At 47.9% G+C, this 21,698-nt stretch overlaps 2 protein-coding genes across 4 annotated transcripts; both read left to right on the top strand.

Moving 5' to 3' along the window:
* Nucleotides 1-3,049: 3,049 nt before the first annotated feature.
* Nucleotides 3,050-3,421, top strand: KCNE2 (potassium voltage-gated channel subfamily E regulatory subunit 2). Its single transcript, XM_068545759.1, has one exon. The coding sequence runs from the start codon at nucleotides 3,050-3,052 to the stop codon at nucleotides 3,419-3,421; it is 372 nt and encodes a 123-aa protein (XP_068401860.1).
* A 4,412-nt stretch (nucleotides 3,422-7,833) lies between these two features.
* On the top strand, nucleotides 7,834-18,217 carry SMIM11 (small integral membrane protein 11). 3 transcript variants are annotated; one of them, XR_011074266.1, is made up of 5 exons: nucleotides 7,834-7,893; nucleotides 11,456-11,558; nucleotides 15,765-15,942; nucleotides 17,646-17,749; nucleotides 18,040-18,217. XR_011074266.1 is itself a non-coding variant. In XM_068545761.1 (4 exons), the coding sequence occupies exons 2-3, from the start codon at nucleotides 11,547-11,549 to the stop codon at nucleotides 15,927-15,929; spliced, it is 177 nt and encodes a 58-aa protein (XP_068401862.1). In that variant the 5' UTR covers nucleotides 7,834-7,893; nucleotides 11,456-11,546; the 3' UTR covers nucleotides 15,930-15,942; nucleotides 18,040-18,217. The 3 variants fall into 3 exon arrangements, 2 of the variants coding, with proteins under 2 accessions (XP_068401862.1, XP_068401863.1); XM_068545761.1 differs by lacking the exon at nucleotides 17,646-17,749; XM_068545762.1 differs by lacking the exons at nucleotides 7,834-7,893; nucleotides 17,646-17,749 and adding an exon at nucleotides 8,032-8,175.
* Nucleotides 18,218-21,698: the final 3,481 nt, after the last annotated feature.

Genomic DNA, 21,698 nt, shown 5'->3' on the forward strand with positions numbered 1-21,698 from the left:
TGGGATGAAGTGAGAGAGTGGCATGGACATATATACACTACCAAATGTAAAACAGATAGCTAGTGGGAAGCAGCCGCATAGCACAGGGAGATCAGCTCGGTGCTTTGTGACCACCTAGAGGGGTGGGATAGGGAGGGTGGGAGGGAGAAGGGCAACCCAGGGAAAGTCCTGGAGAAGATCAGTGCTCTCTCCTCTCTCCCTCCGCCCCACTGCCCCTTCCCCTCAATACTTAAAGTGCCCATCCACATCCCAGCGTGGAAAGCTGGGGCTTCCCTTGAGGCACCCTGTCCTGGATGGTCTTGCTAAGCCTCAGAACATGCCTCTCCTGTGTCCACTGCGGTCTCTCGGAGCCCTGAAGGAACAGGCCCTGGCCCAGAGTTTTCACAGGTGGTAAAAAGCTAAAGAGTCGCTTTGATGAAAGCATTCGCAGAACGATGTCGGCAGTGAGCGTGACCGACCCTGCTGTCCTTCCCCTGTAACACGGGGACTTTACTCCCTCCACTCAGGGGTGCCACTGGAATTCCAAGCACAGCGGCACAGCCACGAAGGAGATGCACAGGAGGGGAGGCGGGCGGGCAGAGGAGCTCAGAGCACAGAGGAGCTCGCAATGCGCCCTCCTCTCTGGGGGAACCAAGATCCAAGGCAGCCTCCTGTAGCCCACTGCCTGCTGGCCTTGCTGCAGAGAACCGCTGTCCAATGAGCAGAAATAAGTAGACTATTTCCCATCTTGGCAGGAAGAACACGAAGGGGACCCAATTCCCTGCCCTGAAGAGGTCCCCTTCTTCCCCTTCTCAGTTGCCTCTTAGTCCACAGTCGCTTGGGGTCTTCCACCAGACCAAACTTCCCTCGTCACCCCCCAGTCTTTGCTTTTGTACACTTAGCTCCTCTGGGATTCTTGTTTGTTTGTTTCCATTTTTTGTTTGCTTGGTTTTTGGTTTTTTAGTTGTCTCTATGTTCTACCCATTCTTCAATTTGGCTTCACAGAGGGAAACTGAATTCTCTCCAGAGGGTGCAGCAGGGGGATGTATAAGCTGGGAAAATCACAGCTTTCTTTATTGGATGAAGCTGTGGAGAAGGGTTGGCAGGAACAGAGGGTGAGGGCACTGGTGGGTGAAGTGATCCTACCCCGTCACATTTGTAAGGTGAGCCCTACAGAGCACGAGAGTGGCGGGGGCGATGGATTTTTTTTGGATGGATGAAACAAGTGTGAGCTCCCCCCAAATGAGTAGACCTGGGCTCTTCAAGGGTTAAGGAGCCAGTGGTGAAGTCTTGACTCGGGTTAAGGCCGGCTTAGCTATACTCTTTCACAGTGAACTGTGTTATTTTAAGGGGGAGAAAGCGTGCCTCTGTCACACTGCTTGGAAAATATGCTTGGTGAGTACTTTGGGGCAATCTTACCTGTTTGTTAAGTTTCTTTTCAACCCACTCTGTTCACACCTGTTACAACCCTCTGCACCTTGCCCGGTCGTTTGTTTGCATCTCTCCCACTACACTGAGCTTCCACAGGCAGAATTCTCGTACTCGCCATCGCTGCATTTCCGATGCCAGCATGTTCCCGGCACATTCATTTACTCATCAGACATCCGTTGTGTGCCTACTGTGTGCCAGTTTAGTTGGTTTAGTGCCAACATTCACTAAACCGAGGTAGACAGAGGCGATGTGAGCCCTGCCCCCACAGACATCATGGTCGAGTGGGAAAGCTGAGACCATAAGCCAATCATCACACACACACAGCGACATACACACAGAGGCACCACATATTGGGAAGAGAGCTTTGAAGAAAAGTAATAAGATGCTATTGGAGAAAAGTGATGACGGGGGTGGGGTTTGAGAGCAGGGCCGGGGGAGTTTTCTCAGAAGTGACAGTTAAGCTGGGCCCCAAAGGGTGAGGAGGTAGCAGAGGGAAGAGAAGGGGAAAAGTATTCCAGGTTGAGGGAACAGAATGTGCAAACGTCCTGAAGCAGGAGAAGGTTTACTGATGTGGAGGAAGGCAGGCCAGGAAGACCAGTTGCCACGAGCGGAGAGTAACTGGGGAGGTGGTCAGGGGCCAGCCGGGCCAGGCCAGGTAAACCCGTTAGAGAATGAGGATTTTATTTTGTGAACGGGAAGGTATTGCATCATTTTAAAGGCAGGGGAATGATGTGCTCCCATTTCCCTCTTAAAAAGAGCACACTGACTGCCGTGCAGGGCAGAGAGGGGCAGGTGTGACCCTGGGGGGGTGGTTTTGGGGAGGGTCGCATTGCATTGCATTGCATCAGCCAGGTGAGAGATGCTGTGGCTGGGCAGCGAAGTGAGGGTGGAGAAGAGAGTGGGAGTTGAGAAATATGAATGATCTCTCAGGTTGTGCCTTTGTATCACTTACCTAAAGTACTTCTTTCAAATATGATGCACATACCCATCTCTTTGGTACAACTGGAAAAAGCACTGCCTAGACATAGGAGATGGAGCAGATTGCAAAGTCTGTCAACGCCCCTTGCAAGCTTCTGACCCATAAGTCTCTGAAAACACAGAACATACGTCAGTCATTGCTTCATTCAGCTGATGTCTGTTGAGGATCTGTTATGAACAAGGCATTGTGCTAGCCATTGTGAGGTGAGCGACCTATTCAGAAACAAAGTAATGAATGCAAGATTATTGATGAAAATTTTGAACGGAAGAAAAATATAAGGAAAAAAAAAATCTGTGAGTATACCATCCACTGTTAACACTTTGAACTATTTATCTATCCAGTCTTTTTTCCATTTTCATCTGCATGTATATTTATTCACATAGGTAAATTGGGATCATAATACATATAGTTTTATGTACTCCATTAAACTTTTATTGTAAGATATCATGAATGCAAACAATGCATCAAGTGCATAGCAAAATTTAAAGAATAACAAAATATGCACTCACTCAGTCACCAGCCAGGTAAAGAAGAAATAATATTACTTCCCCCCCTTGCATGCCCCTCGCTCCATCCCTTAAGGTAGCCAAATGCAGAAAGAATCCATTTTCTTAAGCTTGTTCATATATTTTATTATTTAAATTGCAGCAGGAGGGAAATATGCCTACTCCATCCAATCTGACACAGACACTGGAATATGTCTTCAAAAGGATTTTTGTTACTTATATGGACAATTGGCGCAGGAACACAACAGCTGAGCAGGAGGCCCTGCAAGCCAAAGTCGATGCTGAGAACTTCTACTACGTCATCTTGTACCTTATGGTTATGATTGGAATGTTCTCTTTCATCATTGTGGCCATCCTGGTGAGCACAGTGAAATCCAAGAGACAAGAACACTCCAATGACCCGTACCACCAGTACATTGTGGAGGACTGGCAAGAGAAGTACAAGAGTCAAATCTTGAACCTAGGAGAACCAAGGGCCACCATCCACGAGAACACTGGTGCAGCAGGGCTCAAAATGTCTCCTTGATTAGCGAGAGAGGCATACAGCCAACGTCTGATATGCAAATATGAAGATACGCCAGTGTCATGCAGCCAATCCAAGTTGCCATGCTTAGAAGACACTAAGTTCCTCGCTCTCTGTTGAGAATTTTCATGGAGATCAGGTGGCTGGTCAACTAAGACAGGGGACATTTCAATCTCAGTGATTTATGCTTGCTCACTGGAGCAGTAATTTATGCTGAAGAGCTCTTTTCCTTTCCGTGCAATGTCAATGTCATTTTAATCAATGTCAATAGTGAAAATAAAGCCAAATTTGAAGTCACATGCCTGGGCAGTGCCAGTGGGGCTAGAAAGGAGAGATTAACAAATCATTGAATCTTCTTCCTCACGAAACATTTTGTTTGTGACTAAATCAATTTATAAATAACCCAGGTGTATTACCCAGAAGCTGAGGTTCAGAAATCTGTCACTTGCTCACTGGATTGATGTAGGAGCATTTATTTATTAATTCATGAATGTAGAGTCTGAAGTGATGAATAAATAGAACCACGGGGTTCCTTTATGTGTATTGTTTCCCTAGCATTGAGCTTATTTGGAAGTCTGAAGACTGAACAAACATTTCACAAGGGCAAAGAATCCACACCAGAGAAGTAGAATCTTTAAGAACTACTTGGTGCAACAGAAACATACCTTTTAATTAACATTTAAAATTTCACAGAAAACTTTTAAAAGTCCTTGTTATTATAGAAAAAGTAATAAAACATTGTAATACTGCTTTATGAACAACTCTTTTCACTCAATTTATTTTCCCTATTTACAATTACTTATTTCCACTTAGTTTCAAGAAACTTATTTTCACTTACATACGGAAAGTGGCTGAAGTGTTGCTGTCTGTTGAAGAGCTAGACTGTTAACTGCTTAGTATTTTGAAGCTTGGGGTTCACAACATCACAGAATGTCAGGGCTGGAAGAAGACACCTTGGAGATCATAGTGTTCCTTTTTTTTTTTTTTTTTTCCCAGACGTCCAGAGAGTCTGGGTGCTTTAATACCAGAAAATTAGACACAGGAAAAAACAAGCAAACAAACAAATAAATAAGCCTAGTCAAGAGTTAGCCAAAGACTGTCAAAACATACTCCTTAAGAAAATAGCCTCTGTGCTTCCTGTTTTGGAAGTTATTTGCTAATGGAAACAGTTGTGTCAACATTAGTCTTGAAGCAACCATGCCTGTAAGGGGTAATTTACAAGAAAGTGTATGTTCAGAGAGCAGGCACACCAAGGGTTCATGGGTTATCTCAGGACGGTTATGAGCAGGTCTGGAACCCAAGGTCAGCCCCATGCTGGTTCCTAATCCTGTATTAGATTCTTACTGCTGCTGTAACAAATCACCACAAATGTACCGGCTTAAAACAAAGAGATATATTCTCCTACACTTCTGGAGGTCAGAAGTCTGAACTGGGACTCACTGGGCTGTGTTCTTCTAGAGCTTCTAGGGGAGAATCTATTCATTTGTAGACGGGAATCTCTGGTCCACAGATTAGGCGACTTCATTCATCAATTCAGACAAGCATCATTTAATATCTATCTACCTGGGTCACTGGCCTAGACCCCAGGAGTATAGAGATGAATGGGACTCCCAGAGCTGCAGGAACTCACTCAGTCGAGGCGGAGTCAGACACGTGAACATCAAAACGATATAATGTGACAACGTTATAACGGAGAGCAACACAAAAGGGGCAGAGCTAGAGCCGGGACAGAGGCCCCGCCTAAGTCGGGTTAAGGTCTAGAGAGTAGCTGAGAGGAGGAAGCCAATGGCAAGACGGACTTACGGGCTGTAGCTTCACAAAGCTTCACGCCCCCTTACACTCTTCTCTTCCTCCAGCTTCCCATCTACTCAGCCAAGCAGAGCAATTGTGAGCAGAGCCTCAAGTCTCAGGGCACTAACACAAAATTCAAAACAGGAGTCCTTCTTCAACGTCTTATACGGATTACAAGCTTTGTGTCTTTAGGGTGAGATATATACAAGGTCTGTTTCCTAATAACAAAGATGCAATTATGCTAACAGAAGCGTTAAATACAGTTTTGGAGAAAGCCATTCATGTTCCAAGAGCAGATACGGCAAGAGTGATTTCCCTCCTTAGATCAGAAACCCAGAAATGCTGTACCACACGGAACATTCTAACCAGTGTGCCCAGAGCAGCAACCCAGGCTACAAAATCTCAGCCTTGGGTCTGGATCCAGACAGGAATCCAAGGTTTCTACCATCTGACAAAGACTATCTCTTTGACCAAACTCTGGTCAGGCTCCTCTGAGCCTTCTTCTTGACTAGACCTCTTGCCCTATAAACACTGCACATTCTTGGCAAAAAAGATATCATCCACCTCCCCACATCTGAACAAACACTACCATAGTTTCTAACAGCTCTAGGTTGCGTCCCTAAGGGGACCCCAGCCCGCTTTAAAGTGCTTGCCTAAGAAAACTCAATTTACTTTTTTTGCCAGCCAAAACCTGATGGTAGGCAAATCAGCCCCCTGAATCCCTCCTAGGGCAGTTATTTTAGAAATCTTACAATTATAAATCCTTTGTCTCCCCCTTTGAGCTGTAAATCTTTTACCACCCAGAACTGTCTTGTCTCTTTGAAATGCCAACATTCAAGGAGTAACTCTCCCCAACCTGTGGGCACGTTGCTCTTAACATGCACCACTGCGGACAGTCATAAAGATCGAACTTTGTTTCTCCTCCAGATAAGCGTCTGTTAACAAACCCAGGTCAGGTTGACCAATCCCCTCTGCTTTTTGTAAATTTCCACTTCCCTGACTCTGCTCAAGTGCCTGCCGCCCCAATCCCTCCTTCCGCTTTTAAAATGCCCAGTTACCTCTGCACAAGACAAAGCTGAGTTCAGTTCATGCTGGACTCTCTCCCCTATTGCAATAGTTGCTTAATAAAGTCTATCCTTAACACTTGAACTGGTGTCCAGCTTTGTTTATCTTTGACATAAGGAAACAAATTAAGCGGGGAAAACCTAGGTTTTCCTAATTAAGTATGTTTTCTTATCATCACTAAAGTATATGGGGCCAACATAGACGGTTATCAGTATCAACTTTACTTTTGGGGAATGGGAGAAATGCCCAGTGTTTACGAGCATTCTGGGTATACAGTTGCTGCCACCTGCCCCCCGTTTGTCACTCCAGCATCAATTTCCACCAAACCCAGGCTTGCCACTTTCAACCTGGCAACTGAAAATTCCATTTCGAACTTGTTAGTTTTCTCTTCCACCCCGTTTGCTTTTAGAGTTCCTTCTGCTTGGTCTACTGGCTCCAAATGACCTGAGCCCCATTTACTTCTTACAGCATAGATCAGGAGCGATTTGAAAAGGAACCTATGGTAGTGGCTGCCCTGAGAGAGTCCAGCTCCAGATTACCCAGAGTCAGACCCCAGCTCTGGCGCTTGCTGGTTTTAAAACCCTGGACAATTTACTTTAATCAGTTTGTGTCTCCATTTCCTCATCTGTGAAGTGGTTATAGTCATATTATGTCCTTTATAGGCTTGTTAGGAGACTTCAATTAGAAAATTGCCGCCAAGTGCTTAGAACAAAGCTATTTTTGTTACTTTCTCCAGGAAAACTTCACTTGTTGACAGAACTAACCCCCCTCTCCCCAATCCTCCAGTTTGTCCTTTCCTCTGCACTCGCGAACATTTCGTTCTTCACCACCACCAAGATGTCCCAATGGGATTCGGAGTTAGGCTGCCTGGGTTCAAATCTAGATTTTGCCACTCCCAATTCACAAGTTGTCTTGCGCCGGCCACATCATCTCCCCTTGCCTCAGTTTCCTCAACCAAAAAATGGCGAGCCAAGCACGTAGGAAGAAGTCCGTGAACTTCCCTCTCGTTATCCTTGAATTGGGAGGGGAGGGTGTCCAGATTGCGCCATCCCGTGCGGCAGGGACTGAGTGGACTCAACCTCCGCTCCGGTTTTCTAAGCGCTTGTTAAATGAAGGAAACTGGGAACCTAGTATCGGGCACCCTACTGCTATCCCAAGGGAAAACACACGCATTTTTGGCAGAGAAAATGAACGCTAAATTTGGAAACTTCTGGGGAGCCACGTGCCCTCAGTCGCACACAGCGAGGAGCGTCCAGGGATGCGAGACGGCTGAGCGAGAGGAGCCCCCGCGACGCCAGCCCTCCGGCCGCTGTCCTCCAGCTCAGGTAAGTTCAGAACGAGAACCTGCCCGGGGCCAGGCCGATTCCGCTCCGTGACCCACGTCACTGCCCAACGAAGACCGTCCGGGCCCATAACGCATGCGCGACGAGCGGCGCACCCACCCAGGCGGCCCGGGCCCACTGCGCCGGCGCGAGCAGCGGCGCACCCTCCTAGGCTGCCGGAGCCCACTGCGCCGGCGCGCGGAGCGGTGCATTTCGGGATATGTTGTTTCCCCGCGGCATTGTGGGAGTCGTGGTTCGTGTGCCGGCGGCGAGCTGGATCTTCCGCGGCCTGGAGCTGTAAGTGGGTGGCGTCCGTGTCTGCCGAATCGTTCCGAGACCCGGCAGCTGTGTGGGGGCGCTGTGGAGTTCGGCGGCCAGCTCCGCTTTTGCGCTTTCTCTGCGGGACGCTCTCCAGCGGGCCCCCGGGGACCGCGGGGTTGACAGCGGTCACGGCCCCCCCCCCCCCCCCCCGCAGAGCGTCCTGCCTGGCTAGGTTGTCCAGGCGCCGCGAAATCGGCGGATCCGGCGCCGGGGGCGGTGTGTTGAGGCTGGCACGCAGGCCGAGGGGGCGACCCAGAGGTAGTTCTCGCCAGAGAGATTTGGGGGCGAGCGAATGCCCTGGAATGTTCTGTAGAATGGGGGAGGGGGGAAGCAGTGGTCGCCCTTGGTCCTCATCCTCGGGTCTGAGCGGGGCAGGCTTTGCTCCCAGGTATCGCGGCTGAGCGGACCCTGGCCCGGCCCTCCGGCTACGGAGGAGCCGAGGCTCAGCCCGTCGCCCTGGGAACCCCGGCCGACCCGGGCGTGGGGCAGAGGTCGACCAGGTGATACCCAAGGTTCATCTGGAACCCTCTCCTCCCCGCACCTACCTCTACTTCAGATGACTGGGTGAAGGGTTGGGGTGAAAACGGTAGAGACGGGGAATGAGAACAGCTTCGGACAGTTCAAACTAAGGACACAGCCTAATGAGTGGCTGGAATGAGACACCCAGAGGCAGACCGACCCTTGGGTGTGTTAGGTGTGCCAAGAAGAAAATTGTGGACTACACATTGTCCATATTGCTGTAATTGGCCTAATCAAAATAAGCCACTGGTTCTTCTGTTTTTTAGGAGAAATCTGGCAAAGGAGAAATCAGGATATTTTTGCAGTGAAGGAAAGAACTATTTCTTCCTAAGCCATTGTTATTTTGGGGTTTTAAGCTAAGACGGTGGATAGTTCCAGGGGTTAAAACTTCCTGCACTTCACAGATTTTATGCCTCTCAAAATTGTCCCGGTCTTGTTGGCTTTTGCAGTTCAGCCCTCAGATGCCAGCTGTCTCCTGCTTCTAATATTGCATCAGGTGTACATATGGCAGCCGAGCAAATAGCCTGATGATATTTTTAGCTTTCTCAGTTGTTCTCATTTGCTGAAGTCCGGCAGGGTGCTACAAAAATGGCTGAGTTGGAGCCTGTAATTTAAGGGAGATGGGGAAAAGTTATCATTTGGAGGCAGTGGGTGGGGATGAGTTTGATTGATTTGCCCTCTCATCTCCCACCCTCAATGCACTCCTTCCACTGCTTTGCAGATGGACTTTAAATATGTTTCTTTCCTAAAGAGATTGAATTTTATCACTCTAGATATGATGTTGAGGCAGCTGCCAGTATATTTTTAGTCAGATTCTGTGATATCAAAGAGAGTGGTGACTTAGGCATTTCAGCGTTACAGCGTTGTTCTTTGGATGCTGGTTTTTAAAATGATAACACTTTGGCTTAGAGAGGCTAATTGCTTGCCCCAGGTCACATGCCTTGCCATTGGTGCCACCAAGAATAGAGACCAGATCTCCAGTTCTCCTGGTTGCCCAGTGGTGGTTCTTTATACCATACCCTGCTGTCTCACTTTGCCCTGGATGCCACTTGCTTATGTTCTGCAGCTTGACATGTCCATTAGTGGAAAGAGGTATTTATCATAACAGTTATGGTTGATAATTTGTTCAGTGCTTTTCATGTGCTGAACATGGTGCTTAGTGTTTATGATCCAATCTTTGAAGGAGAATTTACAGACAAGGGAGCTGAGGCTTAGAGAGGCCCAGTGACTCGTCCAAGGTCACACTGCTAGTAAACCTAGTACATGTTTACCAGAGGGCCAGACCACCGGGCGTTCTTTTTATTTCCCCCTATAACCTTTTTGGACCTGTTCGTGGTCCTTGACCTTGGGAATTAATATCTTACCTACTTCAATTCACTGAGTATGTAATTTTTGGCTCAGAAAATGTGTGGGGAACAGCCAAACCTGTCTACTTGTATCTGCAGACAACTCAATAAAAGCAGGAGTTGTAAAAATAAAATTTGCACAACCTTAATCATTTTAATTTACAACATGGCTGATTCCTGAGATTACTAGAGATTATTCAGAGTGAAAATTCCAGCAACAGGTTATAACCTGGTAGGAACATATTTCTCCAGTGCAGGGCAGAATCTGCTGCTACTTAAAGACAAATAGGCCATTTATACGTGAAGGTAATGAGCACCTTCAATCATGGTCATCGCATTTAAACAGATTTGTGGTGTAAATTCCTGTTGTTAGCTTATCTGACTTTGAAAAAGTCACGGGGAAAGCTTGGCTATCTTGTGCCAACTGCCAGCTTGTTTTCAAGATACTATGACCTTGAGCAAATGAGGTCTGAACTTTTTCTATTTAGATGTTTTTGTAAGTGAAAGTTTTAAAAACCATCTTCCCTGAAGTTTATCTCATTAGCCCCATTCTAAAGGCCTGTGAAGTTTTCTGCTTTCTTGATTCTGATTGTAAGTATATTTAAAGAGAAGCATCCCCACGATTTTTTACTGCAGAGCTCTCTGTCTGCATTAGGATAAGACTCTGGAGCCGCACTGGATGAGTTCGAATCTCAGTCCCCACTGTGACTCTGGACGTGTCACAGAAACTTTGTTTCCTCATCTCCGAAGTGTAGACGGTGAACTGCACCTCATGGGGCTGGTGTGAAGACTAGCTGAGTTAACACATATAGTGCACTTCCGCACAGCCGGGCACAATAAAGCGAAGCTGTGACTATTATGCTGAAAGTCGCCGAACTGCAAAAAAAGTAGGGGCCCCAGAGCCCGTCTAGTTGACACCCCCATCTAGTTGACACCCCCATCTTCATTTGCAGATGGGACGGAGACCCCCCAGAGGGAAGTCGCTGACCAGAGCGTGTGGGCTCTTCATCCAGAGCTCAAGTCTTCTGACTCTTGGGGCATGTGTCGTATTCTAAAAATAGTGGCGTAGGAGGCCTCAGAGCAAATCCTGTGCTCCAGCCGTGTCCCTGCCTTGTCACTTCCTGCCTCACCTTCCCCTAGGTCTCCTTCACGTTTTAGAGGGAATTCTAGATTTGAATGGCTTTCTTAGGATATTTTGTTCCCCTATCACTTATTCCCTTCCTTCCAGATATTTTAAAAAACCAAGATTACCTAAATTAACACTCAGAGGACCTGAGAAATAAAATGACACTCATCCCCAGACCAGCTCTCGTTCAAGGCAGGGGTGGCTGGAGGAACAGATTCTGGACCTGGGCTCTTATGGCTACAGGTGGATGGAGCGGGAGCATACGTGCCTCAGGAGCAGTGCCGGCCCCTCTGCTTGGCGGGGCTCCCCTCCGCCATCAGGAGCACCCAAGTGGATACTCCTGCTCAGCAGGAGCCAAGGCTGTCTCGACCTCACCCAGGCCTTCCGCTTTCCCCCAGCCTCTGGTCACCTTGCTGGGGACGCTTACCTCCTCTCTGCAGAGCTTGCTGTCTCTGTTCATGGGCCTTCTCTCCATCAAAGAGAAGTCTTCCTAAGGTGGTCTGCTCTAGGAAACCCAAACTGGCCTGTTTCTTCTCTTCCCGACCAGAACAGTGAGACCTGCCCCTCCGGCTGCCTCTCCTCCTTGTCTGAGTGGAGTGGCCCGCACTGACCAGGAGTGAACTCCCAGCTGGCCCAGCATGAACTGGAAGGTAAGAATACCATTAAACATTCATTTATGGCTTGGGGTTTTTCTTTCTCCTGATAGTAAAAATTCAGAATAATAGTTCTGTAGAGATGGGTTGATTAAGAAGAAAGAAAGGAAAAGAAAAAAGTAGGTTAAAGCAGGAATCATAATAATATGTAATATTCTAAATAAAAACAGATAAATGTACATTTATTCGCCAGACTTTTGGAGGAAGGCTAGGCCTTTTCTCTGAGAGGACGTCGACTGCCCTCAGATCTGCCTCACTTTTCTTGCAAAAAGCACGCCTTTGAAGTTTCACCTATAATTTCACACTTTGGTTTCTTTAAAGTGGATGAGGAAGATCTGATGAAGCAATCTGCATCATACAAAATCTTTCCTGATTTTTATGCTCTTCTTCCCTAATCTTTTACATTTGTGTTGTCAACAGTATCATTTTTTTCCAGTTCAAATTGAGTCTTTGAAAGCATGCAACTTAGTTTTCATGGAGACAGCCTTTCCTTTACATAGTCATATTTCGTGGATCTCGTGTTTAAATAAATTATTATAACATCAAGTGCTACTTAAGTAAACTGGCTGCAGAATAAACACAACTGACCCCTGTAAAACCTTGGATGCAGTTGGTGGGAGTAGAAGTTCAAGGGCAACCAAAGAGTTTCCTGTTAGCCGCAAGCATTGGGAGGGCTGTGGGCGATAGTCAGCAGGTCTTAGAGAGGGAAGGGGAGTGTCACGTTACCTCCCGGAAGGAGATGGAGTGGGGTAGGTTGGAGGTTGGCTAAGAGAGCAGTCAGGGGAATAGATGCTTTGAAAAGTATCAAATCAAATCAAAATCATGTATCGTCTCACTATCCAGAGATGGCTACTATTAACAATTTTGGTGTATTTTCTTCCCGTGCTTTTTCCACATATATGTGTAATGTGTGTATTCTCAAACTTAGGATCTCATTGTATGTATTTTTTCAATTATCATAAGCGTTTGCTTGTTCAGAACAGCCACTGGCTTTCATCGCAAGAAGTGGAAGGGTCTGGAAGCAGGATCAGGGAGGCGGGAGAGTACAGCCCGCCCTCCTTCCCCAGCTCCGTGGGGCTTGGGGGGCCCTGCGGGAGGGCTCTGGGGACTGTTCAGGAAGAGCCTGGTTGAGATTCAGCAGGCAGAATGAGCATTCTGTGCAGGGCTTGGAGATGCGGGAGCGTTTGTTTCAGCTGTGTTGGGGTTCCAGAGCTGCCAGTAGAAAGGCTGGGAAGGAAAGACAAGGCAATTAAGAGGGTGTGGGGTGGGGGAAGCAGAGAGCAGTGTGGGGTGGGATGTAGGGAAGGCTTTTTAGCCTCTGCAGAGCCTGACGACAGGCGGTAGCTGCTACCACAGGCCACGTCAGCCAGCGAGGGTCAGGCCGGGCGCTTGGTGCTGCGAGGCCGCGGCATATAGCACGACCACCTCGAGGGCTAGTTGAAATACGGATTGTGGCCCCATGCCCAGAGTTTCTGTTTGCGTAGGCCTGGGGTTAGCAAGTTCCCAGGCGACTCTGATGTATACCGGTGAGGCGCTACGCAGAGAAAGTTTTCGTTTTAATTGTGGCGTGACATCGACCCACTTGACCACCCAGGCCAATCCTGCTTGTCACGAAAGGAGTCCCTTCCTGTGTCCGGAACAAAATCTACCCATACCTTCCCAATTCCGGGCAGACACACAGCTCCAGGGCTACCAGGGAGCAGCTTCGTGTTTACAGGGGGACGCCCTTCCACGTCGTGTCAGAAGGGAATGGCCTCTCCTGCCCTGACTGCGGCGACCCCCCCCCCAGGAGGCTGAAGGATTATGGAGCCCCCGGTGAATCCTGTGCTTCCCTTTCTAGCTCGGTCGGCCTGTGGCCATCAGCGGCAGTCAGCCCTGCCTGTGGATTAGTACCTTAACAACAGAGTGTGTTTAAAAAGTCAGTCATTCTCATGGCCCGGGTATTGGGATTTTGCTTAAAAAACTGTCAGAGAGCTAATCCACCCAGCTATATGTTACGCATTCACCTCCGTGAAGATTTGCAGGTTTGGGGAGTTAACGTGAGGGGTTTGTTAGAAGGAAGTCAGAGGAAGAGATTTAACACGACTGAAGATTTAACAAAACCGTCCAAGAGCGTTGCAGGACCAGGGGCCCTGAAACCTTCGCTTTAGCCCTTGTGGTGTCCTTGACTTCCACTGCCATTGCCCTGCCCCTTCTCAGTCCCGAAACTTCTGCCTCTTGTCACCTTCTCTCCACAGCCTTTAAAAAGAAAGTAAATACTGAAACCACCTACCTGGGTCCACCTGTTGATGTGTTTCCATTTCAGTGGGTTTCTAACTTCTGGTTGCGATGTACATTCCCGTAACTGCCACAGCTTAGTTTTGGGTTTAGGTCACGGGAACCATGGGCTGTGATGGGGGCTCGGTTATAACAGGACTCCAGAGGGTCATCCATAGAGATTGAGAGAATTGGAAGAGGGTAACTTTTGCCAGAGTAAGCCAGGGTTCGGTTAGCCTGGAAAGTCCTAGTGGACGTAAAAAGAAGTTAATATCTCCAAACTGGTGATCTTTGCCTCCAGGGAGGTACAATTTAGCAATCTGTCCTTTCTTAGCTGGCTTATAAACATAGAGCCAATCCTCATCCCTAAAATGTGAACCTTCAAGAAAGTAGATGAGTTAGAGGGTTACTGGGGGGAGGTCGGGGAGATTAGCCATAGGTCTGAGGCAGGAAGGACCTGGACACCAAATCAGCGTTCTAAGCTGCTTCTATTTGTCAGGATAAAAGGTTTCACTTTTGTAACATTTTTAGTCTCTTATACTGTTGCCAGAGTGAGCGTTCTGAAGTGCGTATGTTGTGCTTATTCTTTACCTTAAAATGATTTTGTGGTTGAAAACCATTATCTAGTTACTCAGAGTGTTCTTGGGACATAATTTGTTGATTTCATTAATTCCACTGCATTAAAATCAAGAATCAGTGGAAAGACAGCTGGCGTAGTGGTTGCCATGTTCTGTTCCAACTCTGGCCTCCTCGTGAATTAGCCGTGTAACGTGGATGGGCCTCTCAATGGCCCTGAGCTTTACTTTCCTCGTTTGTATAACAAGGTGTAGACCAAGTCGTCTTTAAAATCCTTTCTAGCCCTCCACGTCTGCAAGCGTACTGTTCTCAGCTAAAGGTTTCACTAACTAGTTCCAGACGAGCTTTAGTTAAACCATTGGAGGGAGGGACTACTGCACTGTCCATCGCAGAGTCTCATTATACTGGTGCTGCGTATAATAAGTGATGTTCGGCATTTAACCTAATGGTTTCATTGGACTAAATCTTACCTAGTCCTCTAGAATAATGATCTCTCAACGAAGGCATACCTTTTCACTTTATTTGGGAAGGAATTTTTAATCACACAGAAAGCTCATAATTATCACTCAGGTCATACTAATCACGTTTACAAAACTAGTATAGTGTTTGCCTTGAGATACTTGTGATATACCGAATTTCATAATAAAGCCTGCTGGTGCAAAAAGTGAGTAATTCCAACCCCTAAGTTATTCCCCAGACTTCATTCTAGCCAATGGGTTAAAACTTCCCTCCGACAGGAAATTATAGGAACAATAAACAAGTAGCTAAGTTTTAATGTTTTAAGTTTTATCGTATTTTATTTATATATTTATTTTATCTTCAAATACCAGTGCTAACGAGTAGCTGGAACCAAGAGAAAATCATAGCATCCTATAAGGGTGGAGAATTCAGAAGGAAGTTTTGGTCCAACCTCCCTTTGCAGATGAAGAGGCAGAAGCTCAGGAAAGTCAAGTGACTGACCCAGGTCGCACGGTCTGTCAGTGGGTCAGTCAGTGGCAGAGCTGGGCTGGGACCAATCCCCTGGCTCCGGCTCCTCGCACCGGACTGAGCTGCTGCCTCAGACGCAGGGGGCCAGGTGATCGGCAGAGTGCAAGGTTAGGTTGTGAGGGAGCAGAGTTATGACATCTGCAGGCCACTGGTGGTCCTCTCTGTGAAGCCAGCAGCAAGGGCGTGATGAAGGGCACCTAAAACTAGACTGTCATTGACACGGGGACAGGGACCTTGTCTGTCCTACACCAGTGAAGCTCTGGCATCTAGTGTAGTGCCTGGTGCATAATAGGTGCACAGGAAATGTGTGTTGAATGAAGGAACATGAAAGAAACCTTCCTTATCAATTACAGATCATCTAGGATAGTTTCTTTCCTCTTTAAGGTTCTTGAACACGTGCCCCTGCTGCTGTATATCTTGGTAGCGAAAACATTAATTCTCTGCCTGGCATTTGCCGGAGCCAAAGTATACCAAAGGAAAAAATTGGAAGCCAAACAGCAAAAACTGGAAGCTGAAAAGAAGAAGCAGTCAGAGAAGAAGGATAACTAAAGGGAAATCACAGGTACTGGGACTTTGCAAATGCAGGCTGCACAGTGGGTTAGGGCGGGCCTGTCCTTGGATGTGATAGTTCAGAGAATTCCGGATCCCGCGGTCTGAAGGCTGTGGGTGAGCGCGGAGCCCCACCTGTCACAGGAGGTAGAACAGCTGTGTACAAGGTGCGGTGTGCAGGTCCTGACCCTCGAGCCCCCGTCTGCTCGTGAGCTGCAGGGCATGTGTGATTAGTCCACGCCTCTGCTCTCAGCCTGCACTGGTTCCCCCTCGTTGGGAGCAATGGTGCTTAACTGGATTTGGGTCACAGGACTCTTGAGAATTTCATGACAGTTGTGGACCTTCTCCCTGCAGAAGCTCACATACTAGAAACACCTGAATTGTACATAAAATTGCAGACAGGGGTGGGGAGGAAGTGGGGTCACAGGTCATTTAAGACCCCTGCCTGTACCTAAGACTAAGAAGCCCTGCTAAGCTCAGGATAATGCCTCCTAGGTGTATGGCATATAAATCCCTTCCCAGTGTATCCTCACCCCGGTCACGTTTGCCCCCTTTGCTGCCTCTCGCTATGCTCCTGCAGGCCATTGCTTCACCACGATAGACTTTCATGCCCCTTGGCCTTTGCTGGTTGGTCCCCTGGCCAGAGAGCCTTCCCGGTGACCACCTCACTGGGCACAAAGCCTTCCTCATTGCTGTAGCCCAGTGCCTGTCCCAGAGCACAGGGGGTGCCCAGAAGGTGTTTGTTGAGTTAAGGCATCAGGAAGTTATTAAACACCCCCTTACAGATCGAACTTATGACAATTAGCAGTTTCCTTAATTCTGTTGTGCTCATCCAGTTTCATCACTTCTCAGGTTGAGTTCTATGCTTTTCTCTAAAAATTAGAGGAGTCAAATATGGTAGCGGGGAGTTCTAGATCAGTGGTTTCCAAACTTGGCTAATGGTCAGGATTTGCCTGGGGTGCTTGCTAAAATGCAGATTCCCAGGGTCCAGCCTCAGAGACATTCCATTCTGCCTGTGGTTGGGTCTGGTGTCTGTTCTTTTGAAAACTTTTTAGGTGATTCTTAACGCTGTCTTCTCAGCAACAGGTCACTGTAAGAACCACTGGGTTGGTGACCTCCAAAACCTCTGTCCACTCTGAGACAGGCTTCTGTAGACGTGAATTCCCTTACAATACTTGTAGACTTGTTGAGGCTAAAAAGCATCCCTATGAGTAATAATTGTAATAGCATATTGAATGATTGTCCTGGGCTAGCATTTTGCTGAGCCTTTCACATACAGCGATGTTACTGACCACTCCTGACAGCCCTGTGTGGTCCATTCAGATTGAAAAATGGCCCCCACCAGACATGGTGAAGAGCAGAACCAGAATTGACCCCAGGTCGAACGTTCAGCCACAGTGTGTCACTCCCGGCTGCACTGTGTCCTGGTCCTGAACGCCAGATGCTGGGAGAGGCCGCGGGAAGCACTCAGCTCCTGTTCCTCACCCCGGGGGAGGAGACGGTCCTCTCACTGGTCCTGAGTGAGCTGTATGCAGTGCCAGGCAAAAGAAGTTATTCTTATGAAATCTTGCCCTTTTTTTAAAAAAAAAAAAGATGTTTTATTGACTGAAATTCATGAGTAGGCACTGGAGTGGGGAAAGAGGGAGCGCTTCAGACTTGGAAAAGGTGAGGGAAGGCAGTTTCCACTGAAACGTTGATTGGATTTCTGATCCACAGAGTCATCATTTTGTTTGTTAACCGCAAAGAGAAAGAGAAGATGAGGCGTGAGGTCATAAACGCTTCTTCCTTCCCACAGACTTCAGTAGAGGCCCGTCAGCGAGGTAGGGATGGACGGCTTGTCCAGCTGACCCTAGAACTGACCAGGGGAGTCCGTTTCCCCGTCCTAGGCCGGCAGCTTATCAAAGCTTGGCGTGCAGCCTTGTTTTAAACAAAAGGGATTTTTAGATGAAAGGAAATTGTGATGCTAAAAATTCATTCCTTAATAGATAAGCTTCAGTGGTTTCTGTTTAAGTGTAAATGGCTGAACGTAAAGGTTAATGCTGAGCAAGTAGAAAAATCACTATTACTCTGTGAGACGTTTCATACTTCTCCCTTTGGTCTTCCTTCCTAGATTTTGTAATTTAAATGGCAGCTTGAGTGGACTCCGGCTGAGAAGAAAGATTTAATTATTGAATGGTGTGTCAGAAGAAAACTCCCAGCCTATAGTCTAACTTAAAATGATGTGAATTTTTATGTGCTTTTAAGAGAACCAGTATTTTGTTTACTAAAATAAAATACCTTTGTAAAAAGGGTGTCTCTGGTCTTTGGAATAAGCCAAAGTATGTGTATGTCTCCCTCTCCTTCTCCCTCTCCCTCTTCCTCTCTCTCACACACACACACCCCCCTCTGTGTAGTGAGAGGAGGGAATTTTGCATTTCCAGCATCTCCTAGCTGTGGGTACCAGATCACAGGTGCACCTCCACAGACGACCGGGCCGTAGCTGTGGCGTCAGCCTGCTCTCCCTCACCCATCCCTCCATCCCTCTAACCTGCTGCCCTAGTGCCTACGCTCCTTTCCTCCTCTTTCTCTCCTCCGAGCACTGCCGAGCACTGCAGCTCTTTCTTGTGTTTTCATTGTTGGGGGGAGGGGCTGTTGGCTGCTCCAGGAGCATCGCGCCTCTGCTGACCCGTGAGGTCCTTGCAGGGCGGAGTACAGGATGAGACCCTCCTGCCCCGGTGGGTACCAAGTCTCGGAGGAATTGCCTCTGTTTGTGAGGAGGAAAGAGGAGCCCAGGTGTGCTTTGTTCTCTCCCCACCAGTTTGCTTGTTCCGATTTGCTGATATGAGATGAAGGGCGGGACATGCCCAGGAGACTTTAAGATTTGAGAGGAGTGGGGTCCGTAAGTATTTTGATTCAGCCCCTAACAGACTGAGGTCTCTTATTAAAAGGTTCCTGTTTTTTCACTTCTCTCAAGATACCACAGAGGATGGGGAATGAGGCAGCAGTAACCAAAGCCACAAATATGGTGGAATGTTTGGTCTCGTTGCAGGCAGCCACGTGGAAAATCCGCGCGAGGGCATGTTAGTAGATACTCCCCCTACCTCACCCCCGCCCCACGCCATCCTGGCCCAGGTTGGCAGAACTTGGAATTTTAAGCATGAGGAATAAAGGGAATTATATTTTTCTTAAGTTTTACTGTGATTACTGGATGCTCCTAATCACAATTTAGAAAACAGAATTTACACAGAGTCAAAGTTTTAAATACAGGAGACTTTGACTCTACAAGCTACAAATCCCAGAATAGAAGGGAACTTTCCCTCATGCTCGCACCTCAGCCTCCCTGCAGGACGCTGCTCTGGCCTTTGCCTGGGAGCCTCGCTGTGGCCTGGGTCTCGTGCAGCAGGAACAGATGACCGTAGCAGAGGTGAGATGCCCTGGGATCTCTGCAGCCTGGCACTCTCGCTTCCCTGACCTGCTCAGGTAGGGTCCAGAGCTGACCCTGGGCCATGGCCTAGCCTCCTGCCTTTGTCAGGGCGGGCTCTGCAGCCTGGCAGGTGACCCACCCACCCTGCTCTAGGCTCCTGTGCTAGGGCCTCGGCCTCTGCTTCCTCACCTCTCTGCAGGATGAGGGCATCATGGGCTCCCAGCACACCTGGCATCACACCCACTACCTCTGGGCACCCTTTCCTCATATGTACTTAACACCTATGTGCCTCATAAACCCAAGGGCAGGGGATGAAGAGTGGCCTTGGCTTTTCACGGAGACACTATGCCCACCTAGTAGATGTTCAGGTTTATTTTAAACACAGGTGTGTTTCTAGGCTTTGGGATTTAGAACTCAGTTTTGGAATTGGTGGAACATCTGGCCGTCTTCTTGGAAAATTCGGTAGCAGATCATCTAAGGATAGGAATAAACCATTGACCACGCCCACAGGTTTTCTGTAAACGCTGTTTTGGAGTTTAAGTTAACCTTTCTGATACTCTCTTCTTCCACTAGGGGGAGATAATCACTATAGGAAGTCCCCTACATACGAACGAGTTCTGTTCTGAGAGTGCGTTCGTAAGTTCAATTTTGTGTGTACGTCCAACAAAGTTAGCCTAGGTACCCAACTAACACAATCGGCTATATCGTACTGTACTGTAATAGGTTTATAATACTTTTCGTGCAAATAATACATAAAAAACAAACACGAAAACATTTTTAATCTTACAGTGCAGTACCTTGAAAAGTACAGCAGTACAGTACAACAGCTGGCATCCAGGGGCTGGCATCGAGTGAACAGGCAAGAGGAGTTACGACTGGAGGAGGGAGAAGAGGTGGGAGATGGTAGAGCTGAAGGGTCGTCAGCAATAGGAGACGGAGGGCAAACTGCAATTTCACTCACGCCTGACGTTGATGGCACAGGTTCTGGTTCCTTGCTGGAACCAGATGCATGTTTGCATCTTTGCAAGTTTGAAACTTGCAGGTTTGTATGTAGGGGACTTACTGTATTTGGAGTTACTGATACTATTCCAACCCTGTGTACATGAAGTCAGCAGATTTGTAGCTTGACTTTAAATAAGTGGTTGGATGCATGAACACGTGGGTGGATGGTGTGATTGGTAAAGCCCACACCCAGGACCCCATCTGACTGCACCTTACCCAGCCTCTCTCGGGACCATAACTGAGAACGATTCCGTAAGACCACCGTCCCTGGGCAGCTGAAAGATGTTTCAAAGAACGTAAACTGGAATCTACGTCCTCCACACACAAGAGAGCCCCAGGATCCCTCACACAGATCATATTTCATCTTATTAGACGGGTTCCTAACATGTTTTTGGTTTTCGAGCTTACAACATACTAGAATCAGATATGAAGAAAGGCTGTTGGCGCCAGAAATACCTCAGAGCAAGAGAGACGGCCTTTGAGCAGCAGACCAGGCCTGAGAACTCGTCTGTACGATCGCCAAGCCCACGCCAGGAACGCCACCCGACTTGTTCATGACGATGATTCTAGTCATTAAGGAAAGGTGAAACTGTCTTTATATACTTTGCTTAACGAGGCAGAGACGTACATAATATATTTCAGGAACTGAATATTTCAAACAAAAAACCCGGGGTGTTTGAAAAAAGGTCACCTCTTGCCCGTCTGTCTCCAAATTCTCATCTCAGGGAAGCACAGCTGCCTGGACGCGGCCTTCCCAACCTCCTGCAGGGGCCGGGCCTGCGCATGCGCAGTACTGCGACTCGGCCGACTTGAGGACCCCGGCTGTGCTGAGATGCCACAGGTCTCGTCCTTGTCGGAGGGAAGCCACGGGTGATGGAGAGTCTGGAGGGAAAAGAGGATTGAGGCTGGGTTCTTAAATGTGAGCGCACACGAGGGGCTGTTTAAAGTGCAGATTCCTGGGCTGGGCTCCAGACCCACGGCATCAAAAGCCATGCGGGAGAGACCAGGAATCTGTGTACAAATTTGAAAACCCCAAGGGGATGCCGATGAGGTGGTCCTTGAATCTCCTTTGGAGCTTTAAACGATGGGCGGAGGGAGATGAGCCGGAAGCCAGGCTGGGAAAGAACATCCGGAGCAATAGGATGAGGAGCAGGAGAGAGAACGCAGCTGCGGATCCTTGTTTAGCCCTTAACTCTCCCTCCTGCTTTACATCTATTACCCCCAACATTTGTCATCATCCCCTTCTCACAATAAGGAAGCCGAGGCACAGAGAGGTTAACCGCTCTGTCTAAGGTTCCCCAGCTGGCAAGAGGCAGAGACGGGATGTGGACCTCGTAGTTCAGCTCTGGGCCTGTACTTTTCAC

Source organism: Eschrichtius robustus, chromosome 6, assembly GCF_028021215.1.
Source record: "Eschrichtius robustus isolate mEscRob2 chromosome 6, mEscRob2.pri, whole genome shotgun sequence".
Lineage (NCBI taxonomy): Eukaryota > Metazoa > Chordata > Mammalia > Artiodactyla > Eschrichtiidae > Eschrichtius > Eschrichtius robustus.